At 37.2% G+C, this 19,482-nt stretch overlaps 2 protein-coding genes across 4 annotated transcripts; both read right to left on the bottom strand.

The window, feature by feature from the left end:
- Positions 1 to 406: 406 nt before the first annotated feature.
- LOC121651720 (glucose-6-phosphate 1-dehydrogenase) lies at positions 407 to 9,285 on the bottom strand. 2 transcript variants are annotated; one of them, XM_042004119.1, is made up of 13 exons: positions 9,238 to 9,285; positions 6,651 to 6,772; positions 4,810 to 4,847; positions 4,594 to 4,702; positions 4,268 to 4,485; positions 3,713 to 3,871; positions 3,116 to 3,241; positions 2,549 to 2,642; positions 2,247 to 2,433; positions 1,923 to 2,158; positions 1,754 to 1,830; positions 1,474 to 1,566; positions 407 to 1,392 (listed from the first exon to the last, which is right to left on the bottom strand). In XM_042004119.1, the coding sequence occupies exons 1-13, from the start codon at positions 9,257 to 9,259 to the stop codon at positions 1,302 to 1,304; spliced, it is 1,572 nt and encodes a 523-aa protein (XP_041860053.1). In that variant the 5' UTR covers positions 9,260 to 9,285; the 3' UTR covers positions 407 to 1,301. The 2 variants fall into 2 exon arrangements, with proteins under 2 accessions (XP_041860053.1, XP_041860054.1); XM_042004120.1 differs by lacking the exon at positions 9,238 to 9,285 and adding an exon at positions 9,049 to 9,198.
- A 303-nt stretch (positions 9,286 to 9,588) lies between these two features.
- On the bottom strand, positions 9,589 to 17,885 carry LOC121651716 (polypeptide N-acetylgalactosaminyltransferase 6-like). Of its 2 annotated transcripts, none has more exons than XM_042004107.1 (11): positions 17,748 to 17,885; positions 16,909 to 17,115; positions 16,626 to 16,798; positions 14,801 to 14,950; positions 14,296 to 14,527; positions 13,225 to 13,342; positions 12,935 to 13,135; positions 12,703 to 12,834; positions 12,395 to 12,496; positions 10,854 to 11,000; positions 9,589 to 10,670 (listed from the first exon to the last, which is right to left on the bottom strand). In XM_042004107.1, the coding sequence occupies exons 2-11, from the start codon at positions 17,025 to 17,027 to the stop codon at positions 10,557 to 10,559; spliced, it is 1,488 nt and encodes a 495-aa protein (XP_041860041.1). In that variant the 5' UTR covers positions 17,028 to 17,115; positions 17,748 to 17,885; the 3' UTR covers positions 9,589 to 10,556. The 2 variants fall into 2 exon arrangements, with proteins under 2 accessions (XP_041860041.1, XP_041860040.1); XM_042004106.1 differs by having other exon boundaries at positions 16,909 to 17,353.
- Between the last annotated feature and the right edge of the window lie 1,597 nt (positions 17,886 to 19,482).

Here is a 19,482-nt window from a genome sequence, read left to right on the forward strand (position 1 = left end):
TGAGATTAATTATTTCATTGCTCCACAGTGGAGTTAACGGCCAATCATTGCTGCTAATTTGTATTGACTTTGAGACTCAAAAACAAATACTCAGATACTTCCATTTAAAAAGGAAAGAAAAAAATGTTTATAATTTGAGCCAAACTTATGGAACAGTTGGTTAAAATGAACCAGAATGATCATTTTGCTTATCATCCATCCACTGCACGATTTGTTACTGTGATCCTGCCCAACCAAGATTTTACTCAGCTAGTTTGTGATGGAAACTTTAACAAATAAACCAATTCTGGTGTCAAACTGTCATGATTCATTTTCTAATGTCTCTTTACTTTTTACACTCTTAGTACAGCCTTCATTGTTTTGTGCTCCGAAGTACCAAGAAATGATGGGCACCATGACGCAGCAGCAGAAGCAAAACTAGTTTATTACAAGCGGTGCAAGTTTAGCTCTCTTACATGTGCGCAGTGGACAGCAGCGTACAGTGTGCCATCAGACATTCATTGCTGACCTGTGGAAGACACAGCTGCTGTCGGGATATTTTAAAACATGAATGCTAAGTTACTTAAATGTGGGGGAAAAATGTAAACAAAACATGGAATGAAGCTCAGAAGGAAGCTATAAAACAAAACGCAGCTTGTTTTCCTCGTCCAGAAGGACATTTAAGACTGTTGAATGAAAGCTTTTGAGACGCTACCTGAATCACCTGCAAACGACAGTGTTGATTTTTAACACGGATGTGCTTGGTCCCAGGCAGGGAAGGTAAAAAAGAACATAAGTTGTAAAAACAAAAAAACAATATTCCTATGTGTTACTAATAAATGCAGTGATACTGGTCATACAATCAAAAGGTTTTAAGAGTCACAGCTGGTGGACACTTGTCCCTGTTCCTCGCCTTTGCTGGGTTCAGGTACCATCTTTGGTTTACATAGCCTGAACATGACCCAGGTTGTTCTGCTCTCGTTGCTTTTACCACCATGACTAAGTACTATTCTTGGAGACAAAGACAGAGAGCCAGCTCATGAGACATTTATCATTTCTACAAAATATCTTCTTTTACTCTTCTTAAATTAACTTGGTCCCAATGTAAAGTAAGACTTTTAAAGTTATTGTATGAAAATTGTGAATTCAATATTTTCATTTGAATGTTTGATGAGCAGGCTCTAAGGAATAATCTTATTTGCTGCTCAATGGATCCACATAGCAGAATCACCTCCTTCCTCAAAAATCCCTCCAGTAATGATGGCTCGCTTACCCTGCTGCACCCCTCCTACTCTACCTCTACTTCCTCATCTGATCACAACTCAAAGTCTGTGTGGGTTGACCCATTTGTAAGTGCCTTCATAGCGAAATCCAACTTTCTGTACAAGGTCATCTGCTTCTGTGGGGCCACGGCTAAAAAGAAGAAGAAGAAAAACAATTCATGTTTAGTATGAAAATCGTCCTTCAGCTGAGAACAGACTGAACATTTCCTACCTTCCGTATTTGTAAGGAATAGGCTGCGGCTTCTCTTTCTCTATGTGATGAAGGAGAGGGGTGAAGATCCTCCAAGCTTCCCTCAGTTCATCACTACGAAAGAAAAAGAAAATCAAGAAATGTCAGGCACGACAACATGAGACGTTTCTGTAAGGTGAACTGTTATGTTTGAACAGGGTAAAGAGGCACAATGGTGCCATCTAGTGAAGATCTCGCAGAATACCAAATCAGGTAGGTTTAATTTTGCAAGAGTCAGCAGGGGCAGGAAACAAAAACACACCTGCGTACGAAGTGCATCTGGCTTCCACAGAACACATCCAGGATGAGACGTTCATAAGCGTCAGGAAGCTTAACATCCTGAAATTAAGAGCAATATGGTATCATTACTTGGTGTTGAACTGAAAATATTTACAAAAATACAATAAAGTAACAAATCAGTGTAAGCCTGCCTTGTATCTGCTCTTGTAGGTAAGGTCTAGCTCGGTTTCTTCAGGGCTGAAGTAAACACCGGGTTTCTTGCTCATCATCTTGGCGTAGATGGCCTCGTTGGGCTGCACACGCACCACCAGCTCATTCCTTCGACAATTATTTCCAAAAATGTCTCCTGGGACATCTGTAAACTGCAGTCGCACTTCAGCTTTCCTCTCATTCAGAGCTTTTCCACAGCGAAGGATGAAAGGAACACCTAAGAAATATTTAGTGTATAAATAAAAGTTCAGGAAAGAATGAGGATTTAGCATATGGCAGACTTTTTAAAGAGATGCCGTCTTTACCATCCCAGCGTTCATTGTGCACATAGAGCACAACGGTAGCAAAGGTGGCCTGAGTTGATCCTTTTGGTACTGTTGGGTCATCAAGGTAGCCCAGCTTGGCGTCTCCTTCGCCTTCTGGGTCCCCCACATACTGACCCAGCACCACATCCGACATGGACACTGGAGCAATACACTTCAGCACCTTCACCTACAAGAAGGAACATGACAGCAGAGCAAACACGCTTCATTTTCTCACACAAACACCCAAATGTATCATTCACTGAATGCATCAAGTGTTTTGCTACTGTCTGAAATTGCTGTACCTTTTCATCCCTGACATCATCAGAGCTGGTGGAAGCTGGTTTCTCCATGGCAACCAGGCAGAGCATCTGGAGAAGGTGGTTCTGCATGACATCTCTGATCACAACAAAAGGAACATGTGGTCACACAGAGGACAAGGACACTGTCAGGGCTCCGATCGAGTTACTTAAGATTAAGAGGGATCATTAGTTGGAACTGGTGTACTGTTAAAACGAACAAATTTACATCACTGAACTGTTTATAACACACTTTAATGCAACTTTATCTTACCTTTCCAAATTCATTCACAAATTAATTAAATGCATGTAGACAATTACAAATTTTGATGAGGAATTTTGAATTAATACAACTTCACTCTTTTCAAAGGCACCAACATCCACATACAAGTGCACAAGGGAGACATTTTGGTTGATCCTAAATATAAGCGAAAAGTGCCTAATTTTACAGGACATTGCTTTAAACTGGGGTTACTGCAAGATAGATCTGCCTGTGACAACAAAAATTATGAAAGCTGAGCCTGAAAGCATTCAACTGTATCAGTTTATAAAGATTAAAGTTTTCTGCCTCACCGAATGATGCCAAAATCATCAAAGTAGCCTCCTCGTCCTTGAGTGCCAAATGGTTCTTTGAAGGTAAGAACAACACAGGCCACACTGTCTCTGTTCCAGATTGGCCCAAAGATTCGGTTCCCAAACCTGCAGTGAACATTGCATAATTGTTCTCCACTCAGCAGCACACGAGACAACAAGACAGCTGTTCATGACAACATGCATAAACATTTATCCTCACTAGAAACCAACTTCTATTCATATTGTATCATTTTCTTAGCAAGAAGCCAGCTGAAGATGAAGTGGGGTGTAATTCAAATCCCACTAAATCAACAGCAGATCCTGTATTTTTAATGCTGAAACAAAGTATTTCACAGGAGCGACAAAAAAATGCTTGCAAAATTGTATGATTCTAGTTTCACTAAGCTGTAGATATTCAGGTAATCACACTTAGATTTTCTCTTCTGTACCGGATGAGGGGTTACAAAAAAGATAAATACTTTATTTATATAAAAGGCAATTGTATGACTATCAACTTGATTATCAGAATCTTTACAGAGCATCACATAATAAATAAATGCCAGCACAAAAATAACTATGTGAAGATGGGTTTCCTACCTGAGCACCATGAGGTTCTGCACCATTTCTTTGCCTAGATAGTGATCTATACGGTAGATCTGATCTTCAGTGAAGAGGGATGAGAGGTGAGCAGACAGCTCCTCAGAGCTCTGAAGATCCCGTCCAAATGGCTTCTCTACAATCACCCTGTTCCAACCCCTAAACAAGACATACAAGCATGAAGAAATATTGTTATATTATATTATTATTTTACACATTAATTCAAACTTTTCAAACTAAATTGTTTCAGATCTTTATAACACGTTTGCCAGTAGAACAATTCAATGTATTGTGTAATTTAGTTTGAGGTTGTAGTTTAGAAAAGAAATTTCTGTGTATGTTTAAAAACTCAAAACAAAGCTTTTGTGGTTTGGCTCACAATAGATCCAGAATAGCTGACCAATACGTCAGAGACATGCCAGGAGCTACGTGTTGCTGCCTGTCCAGGTTAACACCCATATGTTTACCGCTGTTCACACAAACAGTACAAGCAGGAGAAGAAAAAAAGAGACAGCGTGACACATCTGCACTTAGTGAATTGAAGTTTGAACTGACTTTGTGCTCATGCAGTGGTGCTTGATGTTCTTGGTAACATCGTGGTAAACTGAAGGTGGCAGTGCCAGGTAGAAGAGACGGTTTGCTTGAGCTCCTCTCGGTAGAGACAGGATGTGAGTATTAAGTTTGGAGAAAGAAGCCTCGTCTGTGTATTTCCCACTGAGATATGTGTTCCTGCTGAAGAAGACTGACAACCGCTCTGCCTCTGTGTCCGCTACCTGGGCCAGAGGTTGCAAATTTTAAGCATTTATCAGCTGTTATTAAGTAAGCTTAACAAAACACAATCTGCCAGAGAATTTCTAAAGGATTTCAAAAGTCTAGTTTACCTTCAGGTATGGCATGCAAGATGTGCGGATGGCATCAACTGTCAGGTCAGAGCGAGCAAAACCCACGAAATACGTCTGCTCAGGGAGGAGGCCGTCTCTGAACAACCACCTGGGTGAGACCAGAGAAGCATGCAATTTATTTTAGCCAACCTCAGAGGCTCCAGGTTAGAACATTGTATTTTAACAGGCATGGTCATGCTACTGTGCTTCACTCACCATAAAGTTGGGTAGATCTTTTTCTTTGCCAGATCTCCCTGCAGGTCCAAAATATATATATTTAAAAATATGATCCCACCTTCAAACTACTTTCTCTGGTTTAATGTCTCATATTTATGTGGTCAGCAACATTTGTTAGAAAACTACTCATTTTCCACTAAACCCGGGTCTCAAGAGGCTGCAGTATTACCAGTAACACCATATTGCAACAGGTAAGTAGATAGCTTGGCTTATTGGAGAACTGCGCTACCTAATAAATCCCACTGAAAGCAAATGCCAACCTACAAGACACAAAAGACTGACCGGCTGCTTCCTGAAATAATCCTGAAGGACCTGCTGCTTTAGTGGTTTAACTGCAATATAATACTGTGTTTCACAAGTCAACACTCTTGCTAGACAAGGGCCTTGTATGCCAGTGCCAAGTAATGAAACCTGAAAGGAGGCTTTTAGAAATCAGGAATGACTTGAAACATCTCGAAAAAAGGTATGGATACCAGAACATCAGAGTAGACCTAATCAAAAAGTCATTCCCACAATAATCTACTGCTGACTTTAAATAAACCAAATGAGTTTAGGTAATCCACATCTACCTTTAAAACACTAATCCTCATCTGGTAATCATGCTGCCTTGTTTAAGGCTGTTTGTTTTGAATGATTATTTCTTCCTAACTTTTCATAGATATAATCTAACAATATAGTTAAGAAGCAAAGTATAAACCAGTAGCCTCAAACACAGCTAGCATGTAGTCATGTAGGTGCATTAAAACAACCATTGAATTAGTGGTGGCAGGTAGATGTCTGAAAGGTTGATGTTCCTGTATGTGAAACAGAAAAGCCTAAGTTGTAGTAGCCTGCGATACATCCACACACACACCCGTAAAACAAGCACAACCAGAGGGAGACTGCATGCAGTCTGGCCCTTCCCTTGATCTGCCAGCAGCCTGCACTGAAAGAAAAACGCTGACAGGCGGTGACACTGCAAAAAAGAAAGGCCACAGCATGACTCTCTTCTACAAAGGGTGCAAACAGAGCAACGGAGAAGGACTCAGCTGATGAAATGCTGTGGCCTGGCTAAATGTGTGAAAATAAAACTAAATCCAAATATTTTCCCATGACATATCAATGGGAACGGAAATACTTTCTGTCAAAGAAAAAAGAAAAAAAAAAACAGGAAAAAGCAGTTTTGTTTTGTTTTTTCCAAGTATAACATTAACAAGTTTAGTTATAAGTATTATCTAATAATAGAAAAGGTTAAAGAATGAGGTATATTAGACCAAGTCCTCTCAGCGAGGGAGAGAGAATGAGGATGAAGTGAAATATTATGCATGAATAAAGAATAAAAAGCTTTAGAAAGTCTGAAATGATTAGTTCCTTTACACAACACCTGAAAAGTATGAGGAAACTGATGCAGGAAACAAAACCTTTTTCATCAGATTATTTCAATGTCCTTTTTTTGTGTTTTTGTGTAATATTAACAGATACTAACAAAACCCTCCCACACCAATTCAACCTGATTTATATCATTTAAAATAATCAAATAAAAAAATCACCATTTAAAAATGTCATAAATAGATGTTAAGGTGTAACAAGAGGAACTTTGAGGTTTTTTTTTTAGATTTTTGAAATTGTACTGAATGCTGCTTGTTTGCAGAAGTTTGTTGAAATCAGTTTCAACAGTCATCTCATCACATTCTGTGCAATTATTGCACTTTTAAATTTCAACACAACATTTGAAATCGTTAAAAACATCATTGCCAAAGTAGCCTTAGTAGTGGTAATGTCAAGAACAAAAACAGAAGAACAAAGAGAAAAGTTCCATGCTCCTATCACTGATTACTCACCGACGCTCCCATGATGATGAAGATGTGAACATCAGACTGATGGAACTCTACATCTTCATGCAGCTCTTTCCTCAGCTGCCCAAACACCTCAGAGCGAGAGAGGGGAATGTTGCTCATTTTCTCTAAAAAGGAAATAGAAAATACACTTATTAAAATTATCAATAATCAAGAAAATTACTTCTGGCTGCATCCTGCCTACATTAATATACCACATAGACCGCAAAGCAATAATTATTTCAATAAATCTGCAATATATTTGTGTGGTACATGTACATTCATGTATACAGTGAATAATAAAAAAATAAAAGTGTGTTAAAAATGAAAAATAAGTAAAATAATTTTCCTATAAAAGTAGTCTCCAACAAGTAAAGGGAGAATTATGTCCAGAATACATCTCATTCATCAGAGCCTTTTAAAACATCATCCACTTTAAAAGTCCTTGACAGCTTGTTCTAGATGTTTAAAGATATATGCCAGAGACCATTTTCAAATTTTTTAGCCATCTCAATGTAATCACAGGTTTATTATGTTCACATCAGAACTCTGATGAATGGGCCATTATACCATCTACTGCAGGACACCTTGTTCTTATGGCTGAAAATTCCTGATTAATCTAGGTGTATATTTAGGTTTGTTGTCAGTCTGCAGAACAACTTAAGTAGTGATCAGATCCATCCTTAACCCTTTTATTAATTGAGTGAAGTATAATACCTTTGAGTAGAAATGCATAAAATTTAGCTAACTTTCGCATGTAGTGTAGTCGATGAAGGATTGTTCCTATCATTCAAGGGATACCACTGCACCCATTCAGCCAGGTAAAATCATGGGGAACTTAATAATGAATACATCTATAACAATGAATAGATATTAGATTGATAATCCCCAGTTTTTTATATTTCAGAAAGCTTGATCCATGCAGTTTCTTCATGTTCCTCCTGCTTTAGTGGATGTTTTGCAACAAAGGAAACATCTACCTTTTCTTCAGAGTTCCCATAAGAACCAGTTTCAGTATGATGTTTGTTGGTTTTTGCAACTGCACTAAAAGAAACTGTCAAAGCCCTTGAAGATTTTCAGGACTGACTGACCTCCATATCTTTGTTGCTATATAAGTTTACCACATCAGTTGAGTAAGGCCATCTGCAGTACTATCTTTACACAGTACACCTGATAGTTTTGTATATATTAAGAGAAGGATTTTCCACCAGTTAATCAAAAAGATCCCAGATCACAACTTTATAAAAACAGGTTGAAATATTGTATGTAAAGCACATGGGGGCTATTTTTATGTGACAAAAACACTAAATAGTTTACACTAGTTTATTTTTTATGTAGTTAGTATCATTTCACTGCCAACTTCAATGCATCTCACATTCCAGAGTTTTATTTCCAAGTCTTATCTGGTTTTCTTTTACTTTAATCCGCGTTAGCTGATTATTTTGGGGACAAAAGCAAGACACTATATGACATATCCTTGTATTTATGAAAACAGACGTAGACGTCCAACATTTTAAAGGTGAAGCCAATTAAGAGTGTTAATTATTCAACAATACCTTGCCTAAAATTTAAGGAATCCCCTGAAACAAAAGTAAATGGATGAAAAATATTTAAACAAAGCAGCACTATCTGAGAAAAAGTTAGAATCACATTGTACATCATAACAGGGATTATGTACAGTTTATTGTTTACACATATGCTTAAAACTCTTGGCACAAACCAATTACTTCGTCCTCCATTTACATTAAAAGATAATGAGCAGCTTTGTGGAACAAAAGGAGCCAAAACAGATTGACCCTTGTTGCAGACTGCAGCTGAGTTGAACCAGGAAGTTTTGTTTGATTGGTAATTTCACCACCAACTTCTCCATTTTTTTACACGCTGCGATTTCAGATGCTGCTTCTCTGGAAAACTCCTCAGCATAATAGTATATAACTGGTTATCTGTTATCACTCACACTAATGTTGCATGTATTTACGATCGTCTCCCCCGCGCCCCCGAAATAGCCAAACAAACACACAACAAACCTTAATTATATTAGTTAAATCCTCCCCAAATCCCGTATTTAGAGGGCTAAACGCTACTGCACAACACCGTGATGAAGAAGGATGTGATCGGCCAACGTTTCAGGATAACACAGTCTAATGCTTTGTCGCAGCTAGCTACTATCAGACACCGAGGCTAGAGCTAAGATTACGCCAATATTAAACTGTGGAACTTAGTTTTTATCCTCGCCCTGTCATTATCCTCTTGTCTCACAGGTTGTTTTGACATGACTTAAAAAGAAACAAACACAAACTACCGCTTTCAGCTAGCAAATAGCCCCTAGCTTATGCCTAGCTAACGTAAAGCCTGAATAAATACAATTAGTTACACAAGTACAGCGACTACCACTGCTACTCACAGGTCCGTTAAGAAGATGATACCCTGTCAATTAAAACCCTGAGCGGAGCGAGACGCAGGAAGCAGCCTTGAAGCAAACACCCAGACAACACAACCAAGCCTGGCGGTGCCTATTTGTTTGTCCTGCCTACTTCCCTGTTGAAATGACAAAGCAGAATTGAGAGATTTTATTGGTTTGGAAGAAACTCACCAGCACTCGCTCGAGATCCCATCACTGTCGAAGCCAATTACGTCACTGACCGGGTAGGCGGGCGGGGTTTAGTTGTGCAGACTCCGCCTCCAACACGCCACACGTTGGCACACACTTGGACCAGCAAAATATTTCAAATGACACAATTTTGAGTTGCATTTATTTCTTCTCCAAACTATGATCGATTACCACTTGCTTACAATGAATAATTTATTCTAACCTTTAATCTCTTTAACCTTTCATTCCTAAGCCAAAACCTAGTTTTATAATGTGTAGTCAACTGATATCAAAGAGTCATAATAAATCATGCACACACCCATACACTGCAAAATAAAAAGTTGGCAGCTGCAATACATTTAAGAACAAATTTGCATGTGCAAATTTGGCTTTATTTAAATACAGAAAATGATGTTTTATTAAAATGTTGGACTTAGTTGGACTTGACTTGCATACAGTGTAAGTAATAGTAATAGAGTCATTGTTATTATTGAATATCATGGTAACATAGTGAGGCAATGTAAGTTTGTTTGTATTACACTTTTCATGTAAAAGACAACTCAAAGTGTTTACAGAAAACATTTAAAGCATTACAAGGTGCAAGAGAAACAATAAAAAAAAAATAAAAACTGAATTTAAAAGAAAGAAATTAAATAAAAACAAAAAAGAATCCAGAAAAAGAATTCTCCCAGTCTGGTCCTCCAGTGTTAAACAAAATATTTTCCAACTGGGCTTTCTACTGTTTTATCATCACATTTGCTGTTTTCTGTTTCCCATCTGAGTGGTCTGAACAGAAACCTGGGATTCCTTATCAAAGTTATATTAAAACGGTGTTGTCACTGCGAGTCCTCGTTCTGTAAATGATCACCACATCACCATTTACAACAATGAAGGACAACAAATCACCACCACACTTAAGCAACTCATTAGTTTAACTATACTTAAGAAATAATAACGCCATCATAATTATTATCATAGTATCAGATATAGATATAGATATACTGCTGTATCTTCATAATTCTCATTATTCATCATCAAACAGTGACATGTTTGAGCCACAGTGAATGAACAATTAACGGAAGATAATTTTGTATTAAAACACACAAAAAATACACCAACTTTGAAAATATAACCCTGTGAGCTTGTTTATTCTGGCCAAGCTTCAAAAGGGCAGTTTTGTATTAAACAATGACTGGATTCATTAATCTTCTTCATTTCAGTGCACTAGAACCTCAAACAGGAATCAAAGACTATTTTATAATGTGTAACATCATGTGAGCATTTTAAGAAAAAAGACCACATACACAAATCATTGCCTAGTCTCAAATGAACACCCAGCTTTGACTGTTTGTAGTGGATTTACAACTGGTCAAAATCACGTTTTCTCCTGCTGCTGTCAAACACTTGTCTGATGAAGGGTTCTTCAGATGGTTTACCTGCAAACAGCAACAGTGTAACTGGTATACATCCCTATTATGTTAAAGAGGGTTATATTTAGCCTCTGAGACATAGTGAAAGGAATGAGGAAATGGAAACTTTCACTACTTCAATGTGTAACTTAATGTCATGTAACATAAACCTGGAAAGTTTTTGAGATGAAGTGTAAATAGAGGTTGTACCTGTGTAAAGATCCAAACTTGCTCAGATGCTGCTTTTCCCCTCAACTGACACCGCTGAAGAGACACCCCTCTTCTGGGGTCTGCATGTAAACAAAACCCAATGCCAGAGCTGAGCCGTATCTCTTGTTGAGACGTGTACTCCAAATACTGGATATCACAAAAACACTATATTTAGTTGAGGAAAAAATAATGTCCTGAGAGGAGACAGCAAACGTATGGTAATGTCTGCATCATTAATTGTGCAAGTGCTACATAGATAAGGGCTTGATTCTTGTACGTGGGGACTTTCAGAGTGAGGGCCCTTGCAGCCAATAACAGAGCATCTGGCATGCCTCACTTTTAGTTTGCAAAAGCTAGTGGTCAGTAAATAACGATGACAGAAACACAGCTGTTCTATGCTAAATAGGAGCATCTGTTTGCCAGTAACAGTCAGCTTGTCTGGATTAAACGGCATCATCACCAACTAAGAACACCTGCCTGCAGCTTGTTGAAAGAGCTGGTGTTCAACATCAAATGTTTAGGCCCATTCACAGCGATATAACCTGTTAAATGTCAGTTTTGGGTGGGGTTGAAGACTGATTTCATAGGTTTAGACTTGAATTAGGAAAGATTAAATAACATAGTTCACAAATTAAAAATGACGGACAGGCTTACATTACTTCAGTAAATTTTGTGACTCATCTCCTATTATGTTTCAGTTGTTTTTATTTCTCATGTAAGGGGGAGGGCGTTGTCTAACAAGTATGGGCTAATGAAATGCAACTAAAGTACATCTATTCATCTAAATTTTACACTAAAAAGTCTGATGTGTGTTCATCTGATGAGCCATAGCATGTTATATTACAAATGCTTGACCTTTTGACAGTTAGCTAGGCTTGATATGTCAGTATCTGAAGCACTTCTTGACAAAACAGAAAAGTCTAAATGAATATTTGCCTGCAAAGTACCAGTTATACTGGATTAATTAAAATGTTTGACATAAACCTCTACCCTATTCTGGAGCCTGCAGCCAGGTACATCTCCAATTAGCTACAAATCTGAAAGGGTCCTTCAGAGATAAAGTTGTGGAGGTTTCTTGCTTATGCACCTGTTATATTTCTTACATATGGTCTGAAATTGCTGTTTTTACAAAGGAGATTCTGAATGCTGGTGAATCTTTAGATTAGTTTTAAGAAAATATGGTCTCATAACATGATGACTTCTGCAAATTTAAGACAAATTTTGCACTGAAGAGACTCCCAGGACTTCAGTCTGATCTTTTACTGGACTGAATTAATAATCAAAAATCTTTCTGCTCATATTTAAGGACAACTTCTATCCATAATTTTAGGCAATGAGTAGAGTTAACAACCTCTCTAATAAAGAGCTTTGCTCTGCCAGACAAATAAGTGGAGCATTGCTTTCTGCACATGCTGTAGTTGCACACAAAACTCTGGGATGTTGAACAGAAATCTGTCTACAGGAGAGGTAAGAAATAAACTTTTCATAGATCTTTTCTGACCCCTTAGCTGTAAAGATTAATTAAACAAAGGGTGAAATACCTGCGCTTCATCCATGTTTCTACATATGAACTTTAGACCAGGTCTCCACTTCCTTGATGGCTTCTTTAAATCCAACCGGCACTTCCAAGAAGTGTTTTCAAGCTTTGAGTCGTCAAACAACAAAATGTTAAACAGTCAGGTTCAGATAATTTATCTTCATTTAATCTGTGGAATTACATATATATATATATATATCTACATTTATATATAGACCATTCCACGGCTCATTATATATAATAACATTAACTTAATTAAATTGTTGATGGATGATCTAGACATAAAAAATTTAATGAAAATTTAACTTTTACCTGCCCATACTTGACAGGCCTGATGTCAGGGACATAGGCTTCAGGGTAAACATTATTCAGGTACCAAGAAAAGTTTGTGCACTTTAATGTCTCCCTGAGTTTATGACGTTCAGAAAGATCTCCAAATGAATTCTGAGAGGAAAAAGAAAGAAAAAAATTAAAGCAAAATGCTTTTGTAGTGTGACTACCTTCTCTAGAGTGTAATTTCTAAGTTTTTGGAAATTGTCTTAACTGTTTGAAAAATTGAGGCAGCCATTCTGTTTGCACGATAGAAGATCCATTTGTAGTCGTCCATCCACACCTCGGCCAGGCGGACCAGGTTGCGAGTGATGACAGCACTACCGTTTGGGAAGGTGTGAGGGCTCTTATTACGGAAAATGTGCCCTACAACAGAACATGGAATAATTTCCAAAAGGCCTCCACATTGCCAGACCTGCAGCACAAAACAAACAACACAAAGAAAAACTTCAGCTGGAGACTCTGAAAAACACATTTTTAAAACAGAAATTGGATGTTTCTCACCCTGAAGGACATTTCCAAGTTCTCCCCTCCCCAGAACTCCATCTTTTCATCGTAAGTCCCAATATGCTCAAAGTATGATTTAGACACAGAGAAAAGGCCACCAGCAAATGTAGGAGTTCTGTAAAAAGCAGCTCAAATCAGTCACTTGCAATGACTACTGCTAATGTGGTTTTAATTAGGATTTTGGGAAATACAACCCCATTTCCAAAAGAGTCGGGGTGCTGAGTGAAATGATAAAAAGAAACAGAATGCAAGGATTTGTAAATCTCATAAATCCATATTTTACTCCCCAATAGAACATAAACAACATCATATGCTAAAACTGAAATATTTTACCATTTCATGAAAAATATTACTTAATCTTGAATTTGATGGCAGCAACAGCACTCAAAAAAGGTTGAACAGGGTGATGTTTACCATTGTGTCCCACCCCCTTTGCTCTAAACATTTGTGAAGTGAGGAGACCAGTAGCTGAAGTTTTAGGAAAGGTATGTTGTCCCATTTCTGGCTAATGCAGGATTCTAGCAGCTCAACAGTCCTGGACCTTTGTCACCATATTTTTTTTTTTCATAATGCTCCAAAAGTTTTCTATTGGAAAATGGTCTGGACTGCAGGCCGGCCAGTTCAGTACCTGAATTCTTCTTCTTGAAGTACAAAGAAGATAGCCATGTTTCTGGATAGTGTTCACATATGGCTTTTTCTTTGCATGATAGAGCTTTAAAGAATTTCCCCACTGAGGGGATCATTTTTTGATACGTCGTTTATTTTATATAGGGTATAAAATATAGGACTATGAGATTTTCCCAAAAGGAGTTATCTGAGGAAATACACATTTAAAACCACAACATCAGGCATTATTATTATTATTATTATTATTATTATATAAAGTTATAAAATATAATAGTTATAGAAAATACAATAATATGTAAAATAGAAGAATATAACCTGAAAAAATTGAAACAGAAACTAATAGTTCAGTTCCAGCTACAGCTAAAAATAAAAATATCCACCAATAAATACATTTTTAGAGTAATCTAAATCCTTATTATGTCTTTTTTTACTTGCATCTACCTGATTGGATAAGTCTCATTCTTTCGGCGCTTCTTCTCCTCTTCTGGGATGGCCTCCCATCCAAAAATTAGCCTCCAGTTAAAATTTCCTCTGCCATAATGCGATTTAGGGATTGGCTTATTGAACTTTAGGTTATTTTGGTTTATACTGGTGATTTTTGGGCTCACCACAGCTGTAGGGCACTCTGCAATTCGTGCAAGAAGAGGTTCCAGCCATCCAGGAAAGCATTCACCTATGTATGAATTTGAAAGAAAATAGTTAAACTAGTTCTCACCACCAAGGAGTAACTTAGAAATGTCCAATCCCCTGTAGTTTTTTTTTTTTTTTTTTTTTTTTTGTCTTTGTCCACTTTATACAATTTAGTTTGATTACCTAACCAGCAGGGAGAAAAACACCAGATGTGAAGCATTAATTTCATTACTGTAATTTTCAGAATATTTATTGAAAAAATTCTTCTGTATGCAACATGTAAAGTTAAGCAAGTTTATCATGATGGAGTACATACAGTGGGAATCCAGAAAGGTGAGGACTTCCCCTCTTGCAGCCTGTGCCCCCATAAGCCTGGCTGTGATCAAGCCTTTCCTCTCCTTCTGACGCAAAACACGCACTATATGCAGCTGCTTCACATACTCATCCAGAGGGGTCTTCAAGTGATCTGAGCACAGTAAAGTAAATGTAAAGTTTAGATGAGGGTGAATCTAAACTGTGACAAGTCAGTTCCCTCAGTGATTTTTTTCTTTACCTTGTGAGAGCAGAGAAATACCATCAACTATTAAACTGATGTGGTCATATTTGCACTAACCAGACTGATTTTATTGCTGATTCAGTTAGAGTGGTACTCCTGGTTGGCTGGTTAATTTAAGTAAAATAAAACATTTTTTTAATCTCTAGTTTTGGTCTCCACAACCTCCTGAACACAAGTTTTAGATTTGGTTTTTAAATTATACTGACTCTGTAAGCTCAAAACAATGAGTTAAGTCACTTTATTGCTATTTAGATCTGAGGAAGTAGCAGAACTGTTGCTTTGTAGAGAAATTTGAGGTATTTGTACTTTACTTTCAAAATGAGACTGGTGTACATCACCCAACACATAACCATCCTGTCTTTTATACATTTCATGCCAATTTGTGTGATGTACATGATCTTTGTGATTTTAGATCTTGGGAACCTAAAAATTTTCACCTGCTCCACGTCAGCTCCACTGATGTAGAATGAGCTGTGAATCTTTGTACAATTTCTTCTAAAATCTATAATCCAATCATTGCTTTTGTTCACACTAAGGAGCAGGATAAACACTAACACTGGTTTATCTGTCTCTTGAACAATATGTCCTAAGCTCTGACTATTGGGTTCAGAGTAAACTGTAGCGAGAGCACACAACCCTGTGTAGTTTCTTTGACAAGTACTATAGTGGATGAAGTAAGCAAACTACTGTATCTGAGCATTTCATTCATTTATCATTTGTAATAAACAATGGTTTAACTCTTGAAAAGCTTTTATTTAATCTTGAGTTATTATTGAAGGGATGAGTCACACATCTTTCTCAGCCACCATATTTCTGTTTAGTAACAGTGCTTGAAGATCACATGCATCTAACAATGGTTTCTGTCTTTGGTTTTCATGCAGTGACATGTCTTCAGACTCCCTGAATCTTTTCATGTTATGTGCTGAAAATATTAAAACTCTTAGGTTGTGATTTCACATTAAAAAATATTGTTTGGAAGTTATTGATGATTCTCTGAGTTTGGCACAAAGTGAGCTATGATTAATCCTTTATTTGAAAGGTGAAACTTTTGGTGGATGTGCCTTTTATACCCAACCATGACACCCTCACCCATCATTCATTAATGTGAAAATTAATTAGTGACTGTGACCTTTATCTAGAATCTTTCAGACAACTTCATAAGAACATTTATATATTATATTAACTGTTATGTCTTTCTTTGCCTCTCTACCAAGTTTGACTGTGCTGCTGGTATCAAATGTTAAGTTTGTTTACATTTACAGAGTACACAGAAAATTAGCCTGTTACAAATTGCAGATTTAAGTTCTTATTATATTTTAGAACATTTCCTAATTGTAAATGTTGTACATAGTATAAAAATCACTGTGGCCAATTTCTGCTGAGTACTGTTAATATAATTCATATACTTTATCTTTAAGTAACATTTTGAGGGAAGGACATTTTTTTAATTATGCAACTGTTCCTTCTGTGTGATGTGTACTGTATATGTAAGCAGTAATATTCTTAATATGTTATAGGAATCAGTGATGGACTGTATGAGTAGAATAGCTTCAGTATCACCATGCAGCACAGTGAATACACTCACCGTCTGTGCTAGCATCATCCACCAATAAGATCTCTGTCAGCTGTGCAGCAGGAGCTGTGTGTAAGACACTGTAGACTGTCCTGAGCAGAGTGGTCCAGGCCTCATTATGAAACACTATAATCACACTGGTGGTTGGGAGACCAGGACATCTCCAAAACGTCTGCTCCAAGCAGCTGTCAGAGCCAAACTAAAAGTTAACAAGTATCAGCTTTTTAAGATCTACACTTCTTGGGTGTATGCCAGTGTCAGCAGTGATCAAGATAATGAGCATAGGGTTACTCACTCTGAATGCCGTGTATCTTTGCCCAAATCCCGGTGTAGGGAGATGTGATCACTGGCAAACTGGTTGAACTGGTTCTTAGCAAATCCTCGCAGCTCCTCTTTGCGTTCTTCATTACTCATCAGATGTGATACAAATGGTTTGCCATTTGCACCCTGTGCTCTGGGATCTTGGGGAGGCCTCTGAAGGTGAGGTTTGAGTTCCTCTTTACTGTAAAATCCAGGAGGACAGTTGGTACTTGAGGGATGAGGAAACATGCCAACATGTTGAAGGATGAATCCTCCAAGTTTCCCCACACTTCCCTCAGGGAGGAATGAGGATTGTGTTGTGGATGTGTAGTTGATGTAGTAGTATATGATGAAAAGCAAACTCAGAAAGCAAGGAACTGCTAACTTTACTGGATGTGTGAGTCGACAACGAGAAAAACGCATGATATTCGCAGCAAAACCTAAACCAAAAATGAAAACAATTCAAATATTTAAGTACTGACAGCATAAAGGACAAATATTAAAAATAATACTTTAATATATAATATATATATAAATATATATATATATATTTGTACTCCATAATCTAAAACATTACTAACATTTGGAATAAAATTTATGTGCTAGATCTGTTTAAATGTTCAAATTCTGTCAACTTTACAGCCATAATTTTCTTGTAATCATATCCCATACTGTTCGTGGAGTTATGCAGTAGAGACAGGGTAGAGTAGTCTTGAAGACTAAGTTTGTATTTACAACAACGTTTGGAATTAAATTCCACATGACCACTGAAGACCAGGCTACTACTGTATATGCGTTAAATAACAAGGACACCTCAAATAATTCAGTACTTACGATAGTTTTCTGCAGCAGGTGATAAAGTTCTTCTGCCTGCGCTCTCTTTCGCTGTGTATCAGAGTAATTTTTCTCAGTCATAAATAACCTTCCCAGGTGCTCAGTCTTGTTGCTGTATGTCTGCCCAACAAATTAATCAGACGAATGACTGCCCAAACTGGTTGAAAACATGTGACTCAGACTAGAGTTGTGGTTAGCCTGCCAGGTCACATGATATTGAATCCTATCTTTCTTTTGGTTTCAGTTCTTTCAACTTGCTTCAAACTAGTTTTTCTCCTTGTGTATGATGATGCGATGATAAAGATTAAAGGTGAATCAACAACACACTGCAGGGAGCATAGTCACAGTTTCTTCTTTCAAAGTTAAGGTGGAATATTTGTTTTGCCTGAAAGGAGAAACTGTTAATGTTTTGAAAAAGAAGACAGAATTAACCTTTTTGATCCACTGTAGGAAATTACATTAATATGCAGGTATATTTAAAATGACTCTATTGCACCTTTAGAGAGAGACATTTTAAAACTGCTGCCACAATGAGTATATGTTCTTAGAAAAAAAATTACATTTTTTAGTTACAACATTTGAAATCCTGCTTTTTCATTTTTTTTTTTTTTTTTTTTTTACTTATTTCCAAACTCAGTCTCTAAAGTTTAAATAGACTGGCGTCAGAACTGAGAAAAAGTGAGTTACTACTTACCAGGATGCTCCTTTATTACCTTGTACCAGTTCATTCTTGTACAGTTGAAAAACAAGCTCAACCTAAAAAAAAAAAGTACTATGTAAAAGTAAAAACAGACTAAGAAATCCAGCTAAATCCTGTAAACTGAAGGATTTTGACTGAATTTGCTGAAAACTTGAAATATTAAAGAATCATTTGAATAGCTGACTTGTGTTAGATGAATGTTCTACTCAAAGTTCTTATAAGAATTCTGTAGTCTGTATTCAGTTTTTCAGTGTTATTTTTTCTGAAACTATGAAAATACAAAAGAAAAACAACAACAAAAACAATATCAGCTGAGCAGTCAATGCTTTGTGAATATTCTGAAGTTTGAATGGTGTCTCTAGATCAAGGATCACCAGCTCCAGATCTTTTGGGCCACTGTCCTGCAGGTTTTAAATGTTTCCCTGCTGCACACCCATGGCCCAAATTAATGGACAAATAAGAGGCTTCTGCATAATTTGACACCAAGCTGTTGGAAAAACATTTGAAATAGGTAAGTTGCACCATGGAAAACCTGCAAAAACCTGGCCTAAGAGGTCTGCAGTTGGTGATCCCTGCTCTAGATCGAGTTTGGGGTTAGGCTTTACTGAGGAGTATTTGAACATTATGTCCATTGAAATCCATGTTATAACTTAATTGAAGAAAACTGAAAATGTTTTAATATTTTAGTTGATATAAAGATGTTGAATGTCAGAAGAAATTTTCTTAAAGCAATGTTTCTTAATCCTGGACCAGGACCCAGTGCCCCGCATCTTTTAGACATCTTCCTATTCCAACACACCAGATTCAGATCAATGCTCTACCTCTTCAAAGTCTTTGTGACCCAGTTACCAAGTCATTCATTTCATTCAGGTGTGTTTAAAACATCTAAAACACAGAGAGCAGGGGGTTCTGTCACAGTTCACGATTTATATCCTTGTTTCTTGTGTTTGGCTTTTGTCATGTTTTTGGTTTGATCTTGATTTCTTGTATTTAGATCTTAGTTTCTTGTATTTGGGGTCATGTTCTGTGTTTTTT

The sequence above is a fragment of the Melanotaenia boesemani genome, chromosome 13, assembly GCF_017639745.1.
Source record: "Melanotaenia boesemani isolate fMelBoe1 chromosome 13, fMelBoe1.pri, whole genome shotgun sequence".
In the NCBI taxonomy this organism is placed as follows: Eukaryota; Metazoa; Chordata; class Actinopteri; order Atheriniformes; family Melanotaeniidae; genus Melanotaenia; species Melanotaenia boesemani.

What these genes read in the sequence shown, in the direction of transcription:
- LOC121651720 (XM_042004119.1), bottom strand. Translation starts at nt 9,259, where the DNA reads ATGGGATCTCGAGCGAGTGCTG. An exon ending in GGGATCTCGAGCGAGTGCTG is followed by an intron (nt 6,773 to 9,237) that starts GTGAGTTTCTTC and finishes TTTCCTTTTTAG; the next exon opens with AGAAAATGAGCAACATTCCC. An exon ending in GATGATTTTGGCATCATTCG is followed by an intron (nt 2,643 to 3,115) that starts GTGAGGCAGAAA and finishes TGTTGTGATCAG; the next exon opens with AGATGTCATGCAGAACCACC.
- LOC121651716 (XM_042004106.1), bottom strand. Translation starts at nt 17,336, where the DNA reads ATGCGTTTTTCTCGTTGTCGACTCACACATCCAGTAAAGTTAGCAGTT. An exon ending in AATGAGACTTATCCAATCAG is followed by an intron (nt 13,343 to 14,295) that starts GTAGATGCAAGT and finishes TGCTTTTTACAG; the next exon opens with AACTCCTACATTTGCTGGTG. An exon ending in GGCCTGTCAAGTATGGGCAG is followed by an intron (nt 12,497 to 12,702) that starts GTAAAAGTTAAA and finishes GACGACTCAAAG; the next exon opens with CTTGAAAACACTTCTTGGAA.